The sequence below is a fragment of the Bacillus rossius genome, chromosome 3, assembly GCF_032445375.1.
Source record: "Bacillus rossius redtenbacheri isolate Brsri chromosome 3, Brsri_v3, whole genome shotgun sequence".
Taxonomy (NCBI): Eukaryota; Metazoa; Arthropoda; class Insecta; order Phasmatodea; family Bacillidae; genus Bacillus; species Bacillus rossius.
In genome coordinates this window covers 76,127,968-76,148,184 of record NC_086332.1, presented here as the reverse complement: position 1 = coordinate 76,148,184, position 20,217 = coordinate 76,127,968, and the positions used below count along the sequence as shown (strand labels likewise).

General features: G+C 34.6%; 1 protein-coding gene across 1 annotated transcript in view; it reads left to right on the top strand.

The window, feature by feature from the left end:
- LOC134530922 (protein sly1 homolog) overlaps nucleotides 1-20,217 on the top strand; it is a 60,879-nt gene that overhangs the window by 3,573 nt on the left and 37,089 nt on the right. Inside the window, exons 3-7 of the mRNA XM_063366235.1 lie at nucleotides 820-1,033; nucleotides 2,301-2,388; nucleotides 4,886-4,975; nucleotides 12,948-13,089; nucleotides 16,038-16,265. Coding sequence (XP_063222305.1) covers nucleotides 820-1,033; nucleotides 2,301-2,388; nucleotides 4,886-4,975; nucleotides 12,948-13,089; nucleotides 16,038-16,265 — 762 coding nt within the window. The remainder of the gene's footprint in view (nucleotides 1-819; nucleotides 1,034-2,300; nucleotides 2,389-4,885; nucleotides 4,976-12,947; nucleotides 13,090-16,037; nucleotides 16,266-20,217) is intronic.

Genomic DNA, 20,217 nt, shown 5'->3' with positions numbered 1-20,217 from the left:
ATGTATCTTTGGCTAAAGCTAACAATTACAAAAGGTTAGTGAAAATATTTTTGAACGGGTCATGATTAAACTTCCCCCTCCCTCAATGCTAGTTGTTCAGTGAGTGGCTTCTGTTTGGGGAAAGTGGTAGGATTTCTATTTGTTGATCTTTGACAAATTTGGCTCGATAAAATCTCCATCTAAGAATTTTTTGTATACATTGTAGCATATATTGACAAATGCATTGGTGAGAGGAATGGGTATAGAAAATCATAGAATAAAAATTTCCTTACAAGACAATTTATGTTACATTGTCACAGTTCTTATGAAATGCACTTATCACTAAAAAGTTACATTTTCAGAGCATCTACAAGTCATGAAAACCAAAAAAATACAATAAAAAGTTATGAAACTGAAGTACTGTTCTTGAAAAATGCCAGAAACTAATAGCAACAGTGCTGAAAGTAAAGTCCTGCAACATTTTGTTAATTTGATTTTTTTTAAAAATATAAATAGTGGGATGATGCTCATTTAGCATGTTAAATTATCTCTGAAAAGGTTTTAGCTAAAAAAATGTGTGTTTAATTTTGTTTATTTAATGTAAAATATGACCGTGTGATGTAAAATTTTTTAAGAAATTTATCGAAAGGTCCTGGAAACCTCTTGAAATTGGTTCCCCAGATTTTGGTAGATATACTGATTTGATGGTTATTATTTTAATATTTTGTCCTTGTTTTATAAATGTTGTGGTTTACGATGTATGTAATAATCCTAGTTGACCATAGCCGATGTGAACTGGCATTGAGATGGTTGACCGAGGCATGTTGTGTCGGCTGGCAGGCAGCTGCACTCGGACAGGGACCCCATCCCCGATGTGCCGGCCGTGTACTTCTGCCTGCCCAGCGAGGAGAACCTGGGGCGCATCAGCCAGGACCTGCAGAACAACGTGTACGAAAGTTACCACCTGAACTTCATCTCGCCCATCTCCCGCCAGCGGCTGGAGGAGCTGGCCGCGGCCGCACTGCAGGCCAACTGCGTCTCCAACGTGCACAAGGTCGGTCTCTCGCCCGGCCCAGGGGGTTCGCTGTTCACTGCTGTTAAGTTTCACCAGCTGGTAGCTTCTGTGTTACGTACAAACACTGTAAAGTATGTTGAAAATAGTGTGTATGAACTAATTATTATGAGTTGTTGGTGAGTGCCATTGTGTTGAGTCAGAATTTTTTTTTTGGCTAGTTCGGGTTCATAAACCATGCAATAAATGCAAGAACGAAAGAAACACAAGATGCAAAATGTTCAGCAATCTCATTTCAAAGCACCAGTTAGTAAACTACACTAGACACAATAACACGATGCGATTTTTGTTCAATTTTTAAACTTTCTTTTGCTGTTTGGCTTGCGTTTTCAACAGCTATATTTGAAGAGAAGTGTTTGGAAACTTTAAAAATCATAGATGTTATGTGCTTAGAAGCCCACAATGTTAGTTTTAATATATACATAATGTTAACACTAAGAAAACTTCAGTGAAAGGAAATAGCTTTTTTTTTAAATCAAATTTCTTTTGTTTTTGTTATAAATATAATAATCAAAAGCAGCCCGGTGTAGAATCATTTTTTAAAATTATTTTTTTAAGAATGTTTTATAAGTTAACCAAGTATTGATTATTCTATATTTAACTTAATTTATTTCTTATTTTGTAAGTAACAGTGAAGTCAGTATTTCCAATTATGAAAACAGTTTTCATTTAGAGAAGAAACTTAATTAAAAATTTTGAATTTTTTTTTTTCATTTTTACAAAAGTTCTCTATTTATTGTTTAATTTTCATTTCATTAAAAGAAAAAGGAGTATTTGCACCATCCTGTTGGGTACACATGGGGGGAACCAGCCTTGCTTACTCATGTGAGCTGAAGGCATTATCTGTGGTTGAGATTTGTGGTTTTATTGTTTGTAGGCTTTTTGAGGGGGAGGGAGGTGGGGGAGGTAGGTCTCAATACAATGCTCCACTGTCATCATAGTGTTAACTAACTGGTTTTCTTAATTTATATAACTTAGTACCAGAACAGAATTGGTTAGATGGCAAAAGAAAAATATATTTTTCTACCTGGAATTACATGGCTACACAAAATGGTTTCAAAATCAAATACTAAAGCAATAAAATGCTAGTAGCAGAATGAATGTTTTATTTATAGAGCACTTGCCTGAATTGCATTAGATGCTCGAGGATTTAGATGATTGTAAAAGGTAACTAAAGAAGTGAACATGCTACCTATAATTAGCTTAAATGGTGTCTCAGTGACCTTGCAGTGTGAACTGCTTGCTATAGGTTTATGACCAGTACCTGAACTTCATATCGCTGGAAGATGATATGTTCGTTCTCAAACATCAGAACAGTGACCACATTTCTTACTATGGTAAGTAAACTCCTTGTGTAGTAAAGTAAATTTCTAGCTATTACTATGGTCTGTTGTATGTAGTTGTTTGTTGAAATTTAAGAAAGGAAACAGTAGTGGTAAGGTGAAGTGATTGTAATATTACTAAATGAAATTATAAAGGTATTTCTATTTAATATTGTCAATAGTTTTATATGTTAATAAACATGGCCTACATGGCATAAGATTTTAATATCATTAAATCTCATTTAGAATTACATTAATTGATAATATCTGATACAGTAGTACCCTGTTATATGTTTTTCAAGGGGCCATAAGAAATAAAAACATTGAAGCTGGAAAATGTTATAAGCAGGAAATACCAGTTTAGCACTTACTAATGTCAAACTTTTACCAAAGTACTCGTCAAGCAATGTAAACAAATTTAATGTTAAAAACACAGGTGGTTACAATCAATTCTTGAATTTTCTTAAGAAAGCCAACAATTTTTCAACTTCATTGTGCTTCCAGCTTCTTTTTATTTTTCTTTAAAGACACAGTGCCAAATTTCTGTAAAATTCTCTCATGATACATGAAAAAGACATTTTAGAATGGTAATGACTATTTTCAGTTCCTTCGCCACCTGAAAATGTGTAATTTTGGGATTCTTACCGATGATTGAAATAAAGAACTACATATTTATTAGCAATAGAAAACACTTATTGTTTTGCCATCACGGAATAGTTGGCATATGAAATAAATATTGTAGGACTACGTACATCTGAAAACACGCTAGAATGGCAAGGATCGGAAGGATTTGTAATTTATTTCTAATACAAGGGTGCCAACAGACACGTAACTACGAACATTATGTACCATCAAAATATTGAATACACAGCATCAGCTAGCACTAACGTTTAGCACTAGTGTTCTGGCACACTTACATTTTGTTAATGCATACAATCATATTTTAACAATCTACATCTATGTTATCACAGTGATTGCAAACAAAAACTTAAGTAAAGTGTAAAGTAAACCTTTTAACATGTTAAATATCACAGATGGGATAAATGTTGCAATAATTCAGTTTTTAAAACTTTTTTTATCCATTTATTGAATGTTAAAAAGCATACATTATAAACAAGAAATACATTTGTAACACATTATATGCAAGAAATAAAAACATTGTTCTTATGGGGAAAATGTTGTGACTTTTAAAATATAACATTATAAGATGAAAACATTATAAGCAGGAACATTATAACAGGGTTCTACTGTACTTTAATTTTGATGCATTGGTCTAATGACTCTAATGTATAATGATTCTTAGTTCTCAATGGTTGAATGCTGAGCCCTCGTATTGCTGGATGCAAATAAATATTTTTTTGTTGCTGAATATTTACATTTTATACTTTTTTCACCAGCTAGTTTGTAGTTTCTTTTCTTAGCTTGTGAAATTTTAGCTGCATTAAAAGTGAATAGTTCACCAATGTTTCAGTCGATATTGCAGTCGCCATCACCAGTATTGGCCGGCAGCTCCAAGCAATCACACAAGGATAGAAGTCTCTGATTGTGTCATAGTAGCCAATAAGGAAACACCCACCTGTCAGGCGAAAGTATTAAAAGACAAGAGGCCTGCCAAGACTGTCAGTAAAATATGTTTACCCTGATGATGGTGTTTGCAATGTCAATTGAAACATTGGTAAACTCTTCATTTTGACACAGCTAAAACCCACAAGACAAGAAACTTCAAACAATGGTAGCAAAAGCCTGTGATTATTATTAAATACCTTTTAACTACAATTGTTTATTTTGGCATAAGATAATTATGTATTGGTGCATATTAAGTGGACCTAATGAGTTGGCATGTATTCTAAAAAGACTGATTTTAGTGATAATTGGAAAAAATATTTTTACAAAACTCTAAGTAGGTATCGTACGTGTGAAGTTCTATTATAGGATGAGTGGCCGTAGATCTATTTGTGGAAACACTTATTTTATTCATTCTTTTTTTTGAATGGGTAGAATTTGATTAAATATCTGAGCTTACATTTTAAGCCTGCAGTTAAATGTCTCTGAATAACTCACTTTCATAGTACAGTATAGGTACTTGGATGTTTATTGGTTGTGTAGTGGGTGTGATAACCCCCCGCCACCCTTAATTTTTGTCCAAATTGATTTTACTGTCTATTAGCATGTAAATTATAATTTAGTAATTGTATTTAGCAAGGTGTCCAAATTCTGGAAATGTCAGGGAAATTTTTCTATAGATTTGTGTGGACATCCTGTTTAAATAACATTTATAAAATTTTCGTAAGTTTTTTCCTCCTTATTTTACTTGGCCTCTGAGATTTAGCTCTGTAGATATTGCTCAATTACTTTGATGTGTCTTCATCTTGAAAGCCAAGTGCATGATGAATGTCTTTTTTTGTGTGACATTATTTCTCCTTTATTGCTAGTGTTGAATTTCAAGGTTCTTAATTTTTTCTTTATTTTTAGAGTACACTTATTTTATTTTATAATTATCTGCCTGTTTCAGCCATCAACAAAGGTGAAATAAAGGATACAGAAATGGAAAACATCATGGACACAATAGTGGAAAGCTTGTTCTGCGTGTTTGCAACACTCGGTGAGTAAAAACGTTTGAGCTGTGGTTGTGTTGAAGCACAGCCTGAGGATTTTTGAGTGAATTCGACTTTTTCATGCCAAGGATAATGTATGTGTTCAAAGTGGTATAGGTAGTCATGTTATTTACATCCAGGTTTGTGTTGCATGTCTGCTGAAGTGCTTGGGCAGTCACTCGTGTACTGCACAGCATCCAGTTTCTGTCACTCCCTATACTTCCTTATTTGTACCTACCCAGAAAAGCAGACAAGCTGCTCTTTCTCTGCTCTTTCATGTAACTAATGTTTACATACATCCCGCTGGCTTTGTGGTTGAGTTTATTAACATTTTCACTAAATATTTATTTTTTTCACCAACACTGTACACCTATCCCTCACTTAGCACGTCTTCAGATTGCACGGATTCATTTAGCGCGATGTGAATTTTACGGCCGTTTCTCGAATAGCACGTCTGTAAATTTCAGTTAGCACGAAATCTCGGCAGGCAAAAAAAATCGAGCACGACGCCACGAAGTCTGTTTCAACTTCTGTAAACAACAGATGTGCTGTGGGATACAGTTAGTCAAACAAGGGGGGAAGAGATGCGCGCCCAGGTCTGTCTACGCTACCGGCTGTTGTACAAACATCAGCTATGGCAAGTTAAATTGCGGCTATGGAGTGTAAAGGACCAAATGTTTTTACGTCCGTGCGTATGCCGCCGTGCCGTACCGTTATCGTCTGGCCACAAACCTGGCCGTAAACTCAGTCTAGCCAGTGGCAGGGAATTCATTCAAACAAAAGCAACGTCTGCCCACATTCATCTGCCGGTAACTGTATGTGCTTGATCACTCATAATGCATCGTGTTCAAGTATTTGAGACAAAACTAGAAGTATTAAGGTGCGAAGATTGTCATAACGGCCACGCTTATGTTGGTAGCACTTAAGTTTTAAGCAAGTCAACTGTGCACACAATTGTACGAAATAACGACTCTTACCAAAAGTTTATATAAGTCTGATGCTGTTGATTGTACTAACGGGAATATATTTGACATTAGATACCGGAACAGAAATGAACAGATGAATCACGTGGAAAATGAATGTTGCAATGAAAAAAATAATCATTGGCCTGACAGGACTGGCGTGAACCAGGTGGCGATACGCGAATAAGCACTTTAATTTTTGAAGAATAAAAATGTAACTGTCAGGAAAGTAATTTCGGTTTCACTGTTAGTAAAGGATGGTTTGGAGTATTTGTCATACAAAGTGCGATGGGAAACATATAAAGATAAATGGTGTGACATATTAATTTATAGTTGAGTGTTATTCAGCGTATTTATATTACGTAAAGTATATTTTCCTACACAAATTTGGAACACATTAAATAAATTAGAAATGATATTTATGGAAAATAATGCTTCAGAATATGCGATTTCGAATAACACGATAATTTTTAGGAACAAATTAGTCGTGCTAAGTGAGGGATAGGTGTATTTAAATTTAAGTGCTATTTACTCAATTTATGTGTCTCAATGAGAACATTCAACACTAAAAAAGAGGATCATTCTGCTTTGGTTTGGGTAAAAATATTTCAAATTTTTTGGGATTAGGTTTCATTCTTAAAAGACAGTTGCAGCCCTCAGTAGAACTATTTAGGGACGTTGATAAGTAATTGGGTAAGGACTAAGGTAAGGAACCATCTCAGCATTTGCCTAGAATGATTTCGTAATTGGAAAATCAAAATCTAGATGGTCAGGCTAGTATTCATATTCCAGTCCTCGGAGAATGTGAGTGCAGAGTTTTACTACTCAGCCATCTTTTTCCGTTATTGGATAAAGAATTGTGAAGATTAGTAGATCTACTTTTTGTACCGTAACTCTTAACGAGCCATGCAACACAGCAAGGTCCCTTAGTGTAAAAAAATACCTTGTGTAACACTTAGTGACAATATTCATGAATTGAGGACATCCTATTGGTGTAACAAATGTTTTGGATTTATGGTAAGTACATATATACAGTTGACTCTTGATAATTTGACACTCCTAATTTGAATGTTTTGATAATTTGAAATTTTTTCCTGGTCCCTTGAAAAGTACTTAATAAATTGAATAAAATCAATATTAATTGGTCCCCTCAGTAATTTGAAGTTGAAGGAATAGTATCTTGCCCGCCAACATGCAATAATTTGAAGTCCGGGCTTCACTACTCTCTATAATTTGAAACATTTATCATTCACAGACCTGTCGTTTGTTTACATACATATATAGACCTGTCGATTGTTTACATAAATTAATGAGATATGTGTGAGTTTGCAGTTCACATTACAGTCTTCCTTCAAACATTTAAGTGAGTCATGTTAATGTTTGATTTGTGTTATTAAAATGAATTCAAGAAAGAACAAGTGCCTTTCCCCCAACCTCCCCCCCCCCCCCCCCCCCCTCAAAAAAAAACCTTGTGATTCAAGCTGTGGAGGATGGACAGTTAAAAAAATATGTTGCTAAACAGTTTGGTATTTTACCATTGACATTTTCGAATATTTTGAAAAAAACAAAGATAGCATCACCGGAAGTGCCTTAATTGCAAGTAGAAAAAGGTTACGCCACACAGTGGGGCCAAACCCTGAAAAGGTGGCCAAAACCTCAAAATTGGAAATCTACGCTAGAGGAATTTTGACTGGTGAATATCTTGGGTGTCTGTCTGGCTTTGCATCTACCTTTGATTTTTCGGTTCATAGTCAGCCATCGTGGAAAATGTATCGAGTGAGCATTACTGCAACAAAAAATACAGTTTCTCAGAAATTCAATCATGTGAAAGTGAAATGATCATTTTTTATTCCGTGACATGGACGACATTCCTGGAGGTATGTAGATTATTTTTTTATTATGGCATTACAAAATTAAAATTTATTCTTCCTGAAAAAACTTTTAACTCAAAGCCCTTAGCAAAACTATGAAATTTTAGTGATTTGTAGTTTCTATAAGATAAAAAGTTGCATATAACACTATGATATAAGTTCATGCCTTTAGATCAATTTATCATCTTACAAAATTCACAACAATTAGCTGCCTTTTTCACATATTTAAATGTTATGTATTATCCCTCACATGCGTGAGTTTTTAGATTTGTATCACAAATTTACATAACCTCCAAAATTTTCCGATTAGTCATGCGTCCGGCTTTGTTATGTTAGAAAGAGAGTTTTTTTTCGGTGTTTATTTGTTAATTAATAATTATGCATGACTGAGATTATATTGCAAACTATATAAATAATACTTTCTTAACTTGTGTTTCGAACAATGTAAGGTTACATCCATAGCCTATGTTTCCAACAATGCAGGGTTACAGCTAACTCATCTTAATGTAATCGTTTTTATTACTAGTTATTTCCATAATACAAACATAATATAAGAACAAGGTCATAATTTATAATATGAATAATCCAAAGTCTTGGAAATTGTGAATTTTTCATTTAAAAAAAAAATCGTATCTCTTCACAAATTAATATTTAATGAGCTTGTCCACTTTTCAACTAAATAAGCAACATTTGTCATTTTATGTAAGTAAATAAGCTATTTAATTTTTGATAGAATTCTTTAAAAATACTTATCTTATTAATTTCTTTACTTAAGTGTTTTGAAAAACACACCAGAACGTATTTAACAATTTTTTCTTGTGATTCTAGTACTACCTAGTTTACGAGAAAAGGGCTTGCAAATCTTTACAGAATTAATTTATTTTAATTCTGTTACAGGATCTGATGACACAAAAATACAATTAACAAGGAAATAAGTTTTTGTAATAGTTAAAAAGAATTTAAAAGATGGATTAACTGATATAATAGATTACTTGAAAGAAAAAATTTCTGAAAACATTGGACTCTCGATACATGTCGTGAAATTGAGAAAGCATCCTTTTCAGTGCTGTTTCATAAAATGAGTGAAATGTGGCAAAAGGCCAGTAGAACCAAAGATATATTTTTTCAGAAAAATAAGGAATGGCTTGATGTGCCTGTATTCTTTACTTTGCCTGGCACTTGTCAGAGTTCAACTACCAATATCGGCAGTTGTCCTTCTACTGAGTTTATCTTCTGCAGTGAAAGATCAAAGCAAAGGAAGACCGAAGAAATTCGTGCAAAGTTGAGCTCGAACGAGTTGTCGTATGCTGCTCAAATGAGCTTACACTCTACAGGACAATTAGAAGCTTCTAAAGTTTTGAAAGATATAGCATTGTCACCTCCATCGAAAGCTTCCAAGTAACGAGAATCTTATCTATCAAAAACTGAAAATACTTTATCTGATGATGCTGCACTTTCCCTTTTGGTTGACTATAAATGATCCAAAGGACAATATCAAGGAATTAGATCTGTGAGCATAGCCAATCATTGTAATCTGTATCCTCCCTATAAGAAAGTAGTGGAAGCAAAAAATAGGTGTTTTCCACTTCCAACGGCTGTTATTATGACAGAAATTAGTGCAGAAGTAAATTTACAAGCATTATTGGACCATACTGTTCAGCGCATTATATTTCTCCAAAGTGACAGTTAGAAGTTTGACTCAAGAAAGTATAAGCAGTATGAACTTAATGTGCAAGTGGCATTGCGATGGAAGTTCTGGACAAAGTGAATACAAGCAGACATTTGTGGATGGCAGCAAATCAGATTCAAATGTGTTATTTACTTCAGTTGTGCCATTACAACTTATTTCTGTTGATTTTAAATCTAAGGCAAAAATAGTAGTTTCGAAGAATCCTAGGCCTTCATCTACACGATTTTGTAGACCACTAAGACTTCAGTCTTTGTACAAAGACAGAGAGATTACAGTGGATGAAGTGCAACACTTCGAAGAACAGATAAAGAAACTTGTGCCTTTCGAAACTGTAATCTATGAAAAATAAATTATGATTATGTACAATATGGCATTCACAATGATCGATACTAAAGTGTGCAATGCAGTGACATCTACGAAATTTGCGCAACGTTTCTATCTGTGTGGAGCTACAAGCAAAAATTTTAATGAAATTGATGCTATTCTAAAAAAGAAGGTTGATGAAGCCAACATAAAGTTTGGATTGTCGACATTACATGCTTGGATACGTTTCTTTGAATGCTGTTTGCATTTGTCCTACAGACTTGGCATTAAAAAGTGGCAAATTCGCAGTGTGGAAGAGAAGCAGATGACTGAAAACTGCAAGAGAGTTCTTCAAAAAGAATTTCGTGTAAGGTGAGGATTAACAGTTTATCGTCCAAAGCCAGGATACGGAAGTACAAATGATGAGAATACAGCGCAGCATTTTTTTTTAAAACTCAGCTGTGTCTGCTTCGATAACAGGGTTGGACGAAATCTTAATCAAACATTTTCATGTGATTCTGCAAGTTATTTCGAGTGGCTATGATGTAGATTGTGATAAGTTTCAAGTATATGCATTGGAAACAGCAAGAAAATTTGATGAACTATACCCTTGGTATTATATGCCAACTTCGGTGCATAAGGTATTAATTCACGGTCCATTTATAATCGCTCACGCATTGTTGCCAATTGGCCAGTTATCTGAAGATGCTCAATAAGCTCGTAACAAAGATATTAAAATATATTGTGAAGACTTCTCACGAAAGTGTTCCAGAACAAAAACCATGGAAGATATTTTTAGTAGACTCAGATTACTTCCAATCCATACATTTCCAGTTTCAGAAAATTACCACAGAAGAAATTAAAGAGTTTATGCCAGGAAGCTATAAACTTACTAGGCCTACTCTCTCCTACATTAACCCTGACAATAAAACTGAAATTGGCCCTATCTTGTATCCTGACTCGGATGTTGACTCTGATAAATATTTCAAATAGAAAAAATTATTTTTGTAAAAAAATACATTTTATTCTATGTAATTAAAAATATTGATATAGATAATTTAATATAACATTTGAAGTGACAAACTTAATCAAAAGTTCCAAAAAAAGATGGTTTTGTTGAAAATTATTTTTTATAATTTGTTAATAAATTTGAAATTTTTTTTTTAGTATTTGAAATGTTGAGTTTCGTACTAATCATAAGCCCTTTGAATTTTCAAACCACATCTAAAATCCCTTCCCCCCCAACATTTTGCTATCTAATTTCAATATTTTTCCACTTTTGTCCGCCATATTGGACCCGCTATTTTGTTTACATTAATTATTTTTTGTTATTCGTAACTAGCAGACTTGAAAACCCTTGTATACCAATTTCTGCTCGAATACAAGTTAATCTGAGGTTTTGGCCAACTTCTTGCGATTTGGTCCCACTGTGCGCCAAGGTGAAGTTTCCCATCTTGAAGAGTGCATAATTAAGTGGATTCGTCAGTTATAGGACAAAATGTTCCCATCGGCAGTTTCATGTTGAAGGAAAATGCCAAGTCTTTTGTTCAGTATCTTGGAATTAAAAGATTTGCAGCATGTGAGAGGTGGCTCTAAAATTTAAAAAACCTACACTGCATCTCATTTTAAAAAAACCGGAAGAGCGCCAGTGTGGATATTTACATTTGTTCTCAATGGATTGACAAACTAAACAAATTTATAATGGCTATGATCCAAGGAACATATTCAACACAGACAAAACCGGGCTTTTTTATAAATGTCTTCCTGATCGCACTCTGACGTTCAAAGATGAAAAGTGTCATGGAGGGAAACACAGCAAGGATAGATTAACTGTTCTTTTAGCGTGTAACATGGACAGTTCTCAAAAATTGAAACCACTTATTATAGGGAAATCTGTGAAACCACGCTGTTTGAAAGGAAAAAATCGCTACCCACAGCTTATAGGTCAAACAAAAAGTTGTGGATGACGACAGAGTTGTTTAATGAATTGCTGACCTCAATGAACAGTGACATGAAAAAGGAAAACAAGCAAAATCTTACTGTTTTGGGACAACTGCACCGTGCATAATAACCCACCACCGTTAGACCATCGTAAAATTGATTTGTTTTCAGCCAACATGATATCAAGATTGCAACCATTAGACCAAGACATAATTCAAAATTTTGAAACTCTCTACCGTAGAGAAATTGTTTCTCTTGTGCTCAATAGCATTGAAGATGGTGAGAAGGTAAACATAACAGTTTTGACCGCTAAAATCATAATTGATAAGGCCTGGAAAAATGTCAACCCTAGCACTATTTATAACTGCTTCAGAAAATGTGGGTTTAAGCAAACCGAAAACGTAGAACAGTCATCGGAGGCGCCAAAAATTACAAATTCTGACTCAGGGTGGGGACTTCTACCTAACTATGGAGAATTAACATTTGAGGATTATGCTCAACCGATGCCGAACTGTTGAGTTTGGCCCCTCTGGATGAGGACGAGGAAGAGAACGAAGAATAACAACCGCCAATTCCAGTCACATTGAGTGAGGCAAGATCTCTTACTACCCTACGCTTCTACGCCCTCAGAACAGACACAAGTGACAATTTCTTCTTAGCTCTCACCACTATCGAAAATTCGTTGGACAATGATGGACTGAAATTAAACAGTTGTGAATAATTGTACAAATGATAAAAATAATAAATCATGAATTTTGATCAAACTCTTGTTTACTTGTTTTTTTTCCCTCCCTCCCTCTTGGTTATTTAAATTCACGTTATTTTGAACTCTTGGTAATTTGAAATTTTTCACTGGTCCCTTGAGTGTCAAATTATCGAGAGTCGATTATAACACATAATTGTCAGACATTTTATTCATTTATATCAAAATGTTTGGTGAGTGGTTAGATGGTACAAGTTGTTGTTTGACTTCTAGTATTAATCTGTATCCAGACTATAATACACCTACATTTGTTTTACTTTGGTTTTTTTTTATGTGTTTTAAAATGAATTAAGGGATTTGTTTTTTAACTGAGAATTTTCTACATTAAAAAAAAATCCTCTGCTGTAGGAAATACTTGAAGGCTTTATACGTAGTAGGTAATAAATATTTATAAAGTTATTTTGTTGTATGTAAACATTCTTTACAACATCCACGCACTTTTGCGTACAGGTACTGTTCCCGTGATCCGCAGTCCAAGAGGTAATGCTGCTGAGATGGTGGCTGAGAAGTTGGACAAGAAATTGCGAGAGAACTTGCGAGACACCAGGAACAACCTGTTCCTTATGGATGCAGCCGCTGCCGGTCACTTCAGGTGAGGCTCGATAATGTGCAGCTCTTGTTCCTGCTTATTTCTGGAAACATTCTGTCACAGTCAAGGTGTACGGTACACGTTCAGATGTGGAAAAAAAAATGGTCTTAATAGTGTTAATAAATAGTTTGCGAGTTAGTAGTGATCGTACATTGCTGACTGACAATTTTTTTTCCACAAAGTAATATTTGTACTTATTTTAAATTAATTTTAAAAACTAATTTAATATTTTAGAAAAATAAAAACATTTACAATTACTAGTACCACTTTAATATGTATATATATATTTATGTATATATGTGTGTATTTATATATATATTTATATATATATTGTACAGTGCAACCATGGTGAACAGAACTGAAGCTGGGGAATGCCATTTTTTCGGATAACAATTTTTTCGTTAAGCCATGAACAGCCATTCATATTTCTATATAATTGCAGATATAATTATGAAATGTTTTGAAGGTCACCAAAATTTAAAACTCTCTTTGTAGGCTACACATGTTATTTATTTAAGTTAGAATTACTTTTTTAGGATTAAAATTCATCAATATATACTTAGTATGAATTACTCATTTTAAAACTTAATAATTAATTTTGTTTCTTATGTCCCTCCCAACATTTTCAAGCAGAAATGGCTCGCCATTTCTTCATTAGAAGGACATCAGCTGTTATTGACTCACTGCATTGTTCAACAAATAGTATGGCAACTTAAAGTAACACCACATGCACATACTGTAGTTTCTGTGATGCTTTAAGAAAAAAAAATTATTATTTTTTGTGTATAGTTGGCTACAGCTGGTAAAACAAGTCACTTTTTAAAAATGCAAGGCATTAAATACTGTAAAATGTTATTCAGTACATGACAAACTCTTAACTTAGTCTTGCCTCTAAGACTGTTACGAGTTGTAAGAGCATGCTTATGCGTTGTCGCATTGGTAAAAAGCACCCACCCACTGTGTGCATGGACTTGTGAATTTTGTAGTATTTGCGCTGTATATATTTTCAATTTGTACGGTAGTCACTCATATTTTATCAGTTTTGTTCATTTTGTACTGCTGTAAAGCTTTTTATAATATTGCTGGTTAAATATGTAATTTTGAGCTCCAATGTTTTGAAGTACCATGTGGTATAATTTTTACGATAGTTTATTTATGTAGTTGAATGTGTTGCCAGGCGTTGGTAATACCCAATTCATTGCGCTATTGTAAATTAATACAGAAATGTGGGTCAAATATGGAATATTAAATTTACTGTTAAAGTTTCAGTATATTATTTACTACTGCTATCACTATGTACCCTTAAAATCTTTAGTATTTATGCTACTACTTTTAATTTTTGTAATTTTATTAATTTATTCTACACCCTAGTTCGGGGCCATAGAATCAAGACAGCGCATGACATGGTTAGGATTTAGACTGTTTTTAAATTTTGTTGATCTCGTATGCTAGTGATGCAGCCCTACAGAGGAGCAGGAATTGATTTTTGCCCATGATAAGGGCCAAAGCTACAAGCACACAATAACTAGTGAAAATCATGCAATACTTAAACATGCAAATACATTATTATTAAATGCAAAAGTGCAAGAACCAAATATTACACTTAAATGATACAGATAATAAAGATCATAGGATAGCCATGACCATTCGCGAACTGCCCAAGGAAGAAATGTTTACAATGGTCAATATAGGTATTGTGAGCTTTAATGCACAAAAAGGAATGGAACCAAGTGTTCCGCAACATCTATTGACCCTAAGTTAGTAAGTTAGGATGATGATAAAGACACTTTATTGTAATAACAAGCCATGATAAGACTTTTGAAACGACTAGAAAACATGGCGATCGCTGCAATAACTGGTAAAGTAAGGCACAGCAAGGCTTAGTAGTGTACAAAAATACATTAAAGACACAAAAGGACAAAAAAAAAAAACATTAAAAGCTGAACAAAATTGGGAAGGTGAAGGCCAAACATGAGAATTTCCTAAAGAATTTTGAAGTATCTTTATATGTTTCAACAACCACGAACCTCTACAAAAACCACAAAAACTTAAGAGTTGCAGGGTTTTATCTCATTAGGAGTATTGAGCGATCAGGGAGAACTATGATTTCATTAGAACACGAAGGAGGCTAAGGACTCGAGCCCTATTTATCTGCGCCAGGAACAGTAGTCGCACTTGCGCAAGACCTACCACTACACCAGAGAGGGGGAGGTAGCGATAAAAAGATAGAGCACATACCAACAAAAGGAGGAGGGGTGAAAGGGGAAAACCAAGCTGGAAACAGATGCGCCACAGAGGTTGAAACTGAATGTCTTTCGATTTTCAAGTTGCCAGGTATTCGATGTAACTGGAATAAAAATTTGGAAAATCCCCTGATTCAGCCAAGAATGGAACCTAGAATGAGAATCGAACCCAAGAACTTTTATCCCTCCAGCCAGGAGTCCCAAGCACTAGAAAAAAGAGCCAGACTTACTGAGTAGTAAGTAGCACTTGATAATGGCCATTTCATTAATTGTATCCATATCACTTAGCACCTCACAATGAAACTATATGCTAGGGAACTCTATGACAGGTGCTTCAATGAACATTTAGACAGCTAAAAGGAAATATTCTTCTGATACCACTAACAAAATAAATATTGATACATGATTAGCTATTATGGTGCAAAATGCTTCTTTGTTTTGTTTTTTATTACATCATAATATTGAGCTGTCGAAGTCTTAATTGTTTATTAAACCACCTGTCAAAAATATCTTACTTTATCTTGAACATAAGTTGAACTGCGAATGCAAAAGGAAAGGAGAAGGTGGAGGGCTCGAGTTAAAAAAACTAATGTTTTTTCAAGATATCATAATACTACACATTGCAAGAAGCTTCAGCCCTCGAAGCCTTTGGAACGCTGGCTGTTTCCTGGGAGCTAGTGCAGACGGAGCTTTGTCGCGGTGCCGCAGCTTCCAGAGGCCGCTGCTGATCGTGCTGGACCGCAACGTGGACATGGCGACGCCCCTGCACCACACGTGGACCTATCAGGCGCTGGCGCACGACGTGCTCGACCTGGCCCTCAACCGGGTCGTGGTGGAGGAGGGCGGGGGCAGGCCCCCGGCAGGCGGGGCGCGCGCCCGGACCCGAGCCTGCGACCTGGACTCCCGCGACGCCTTCTGGCTCGCGCACAAGGGCAGGTTGGTGTCCCTCCTCGACGCCATGGCCAACTCTTCGGGAGTGACGATAGCAAACTATATTTTTCACTTTCATGATAGACGTCTAGCAAGCAACTCATCAGCTCACGGGTGGAGACTGCAGGAAGGGGGAGAGGATGCTGATTCTGCCTGAACATGAACTTAGAATGGAAACAACTCTGGCGTGAACAATAAGGGAATCTTCAGTTATAGAAATTACAGTGAAACCCACTTAAGAAAATTATCATGGGAGTGGCTTTTTCTTACCACGAAAATTAGTAAAATCGTAGTAAGTCCCAGTATGTGGCATAGTCAAAATTAGTACCCCAAATGCAGCTCATAACACAATTTATTTGATACAATTGAAGTATATAATTACACAAAATTCATGTCATAAATTTTTTTTTTAATGTCTGAAAATTTGCAGAAAACAACAATTACAATATATTTTCTTGAAAAGTCATGCAGCTTGGTTGGTTTGGTGTGCTTGTCAAACTGCAGTCCACAGACTTGTCCACACATCACTGAGCACATGCTGCAGAGCTGCAGTTGAACTTAATGGGAAGAATTCAATCCTCACATGAAAAAAATTGCTTTTCCTCGGGATGAGCTGGACACTGGTCAACAAAGAACATAATTTTGTGTTTTTTGTAGGGTTGTGCGAATGTTCGGTATACCGAAACCGAAATCGAAATTTTTCTACTTTCATTTTCGATTTCGGTAAGAATTTAATCTGTCGAAGTTCGTTTTTAGCGAAATATTTCGAGCCAAACGAAAGTTCAATAGATTACCGAAGTTCGTTTGTTCTAGTTGAAAAAGAATTCGTAATTTAATAAAATTGTACAGTATAATACCGGTACAATAACGTACCTTATTATAACGTATATTTCACTTTAACATATTTTTTTTAAGTCCCGCCAAAAATCGTATCTTCGCCATGCAAAACGGTTTCAGTTTAAAGTATCATATTTTCACTATAACGTATAAATTCTACTAGTAGCGTGGCATTACTACACCAAAATTTACTTAAACTGGTAAATAAATTTCCAGCTAAATGATTAATGTAGTAGAACAAAGATACACAAATACCACCGCAACGTATTTTCTAACCTCTAAATTCTCAAAACAAAGTTAACAAACAGTTGCTACCATGGATTATACTGTACGTAGTATGCGACGTGAGCAACACAACAACATTCGATACATCGAAAGACGGCAGTTTGATAGAAGTATTCATTATTTAGACATTAGTGTTACGCTACGCTAAAAATACTGTTTGATGTCTGTGCCGGGATTGTTTATTGTTATTGTTGAGTTTATTTTCAGGTTACGTTATTTAGACACCGCATTGTATTTATGCTACAATATGAATGATCCTGGAGATAAAAAGAAACTAAATCAATTCACGCTTAAGGAAAAAGTGGATATACTCAGAGAACTAGACAAGGGGAAAAAGCAAGTCGCAGTTGCGAATACATATGGCATTGCGGCTCTCCTGTAGCTATTTTTTGACGTGACAACGCGTTGCAACGTCTAATAAATCGATGAACGCCGGCTGCACGCACGAAAAAGTGACCCACAACGAATGTCCCACTACGGATGTGTTCTGTTCGCTCATTGTACGCATGCGTGGCATTTCTCTTCATCCTCATTGTACGTATGCGTGGCATCTCTCTTCCACTTGATTGGAACAACCATCGATTTGACTTTTCAATCATATTTTCATCGTTTGAATTATTAATATTATGTAATTTAACGATCGTCCACCGATTTTCAGCACAATCGGTACGGTTATTTGAAAGTTATGTTGAAAATTCAAATACGTTTTGAACCAACAATGGTGTTTTACAGTTACACATAATAATTCAAATTTCACCCGGGATCTTTTGCACAATGTTTTAAAAAATATTATAACACATTATAAATAAGTTTGATGTATTTGGGATGCGTATTTGTTATAAAATCGTGTTAATATTATACCCCTACCGTGAACAAAGTTTTTATAAATAGTATATATAACATTTGAAACTACACTAACTCAGTATGGCCTCGTGGGCATTTGGTTAGCGTACCTAACACTTTAAAGAAACGTTGTCGGTTCGAATCCCGGCAGCTGCAAAATATTTTTTGTACTTGTAAAAATAAATATGGTGCACGCAACATTTCAAAAGTAATAAATATATTTGAATTAATGAATGCAAATAAAAGTAAATTTATTAATTCAATTGCACATTTTATTTCACTCTTTTGTATCCATACAAAATAGTGATAATTCAATAAAAATGATTCAATTTTATTCATAAAAGTATGCAGAGGTAGATTTTAACATGCAAAAGATTGAAAATTAAAAAAAAAATTCTTCCTCAAAGAATATAATATTTTTAATGCCTAAATGGTTTGGTTGCAAAAACCTATTACGGCTCAGTCTCAGGCCGAATATGATATTTCCTTTTCTTCTGGATCAATCATTTCATCAATGTTTTGTTATGACGTCACGTTAAACTATCGTCCGTAAACCGACTTTACCGACAACCAATTTTTTTTATATATTTTTTTCTCTTTGTAAAGATGTTATGTATGTATGTTTCAGTACTAAGTACAAAAACTGGAGGTCCCTGTAAGTACATAGCACTGAGATTCTACTGTAATGTCTTTATATGATTTCCATGTTATTACTAATAACGTAATAACATATGCAAATCATATAAAGACATTAATTAGAAAAAAGGTTTCCATTAAGATTAATTTACGTGGTGATGAATAAAAAAACGTTAATGAAAATACGGTAAAATCATAATTTGAACAAACATGGCAGATAAAGTAAACAAAATTCAAACGTGATTACAGTAGGCCTAGGTATCAAAACAAAATCATGCAATATTTGAAAAATTACCTGATTCATTTGCTTTCAAACAGTAGTGCAGGTACTATATTCGTAAAACATAGATTCCAGAACTGTTAGTACACTATTTAGTATTTACCGTATACACATAAACAAAGAACGTACCTACTTTTATTCGCGCACGGCCAAACAAAAACATTGTCGTCGGCTTTATTTAAATTGTACATTCTCTGTCTGGCGTATAAAATCCTCATAATATACAGCCAATTAGACAAAAAGGTCAACAAGTCACTGCGTGTAATGACCACTTGGCAGCAACCATTTATGTTTTGTTTTGACCATGTCCCTTTGCCTGGTCTATAGCTTCCTGAGCAAGCCATGTGTGACAGTGGTGCAACATGGTGGCCGTTCTGCAGTAGTCACATGTTTTTTCATCAGTACCATGCACGTGATAAATATATTATCATAGACTGTGACATTACGACTGTAAAGAAAATAGTCTGTGCGCTGAAAGATCTGGATTGATTCTTGAAACTTACGAGTGACATGGGGCTGTGTTGTGTGGTCTAGGGCGGATGTTGATTATATTAAATAGTAATATTTATATATACATCAAAAGACACCAAAATGATTTATGTAATTGAATTTATTACTGAAGAGCAAATTTTGGGACACTTTTTTTCTTTGTTAATTAAAAAATTTCGCTTAACTTTCGTTAAGAATATAATTATCTCATAGAAAAATTCATTTTCGTTTCACTTTCGCGAAACTTGATAAATTATCTTTCACTTTCATTTCGTGTGGATGAAGTCACTTTCGCACATCCCTAGTTTTTTGCAGCCGATTTTTTGAATACAGAAATTTAATATTGTCCTAAAAAGTCTGCGCTGTGATCCAGCCAGTTTTCTTATTTTTAAATTAGCAAAGTATGCTTCGATGTGCCAATGATGAATAGTGGCAACCTTTCAGAATCATCCCTGGTAATTATTTTACTGTAAGGGTGTCACTCTAAAAAAAGATGCCCGAAATGGATTTATTCAGTTCCTTATTTTATTTATAATTATAATATCAAGGCACATTATCAAGAACTTTGCATGTAATTAACAATTTTAT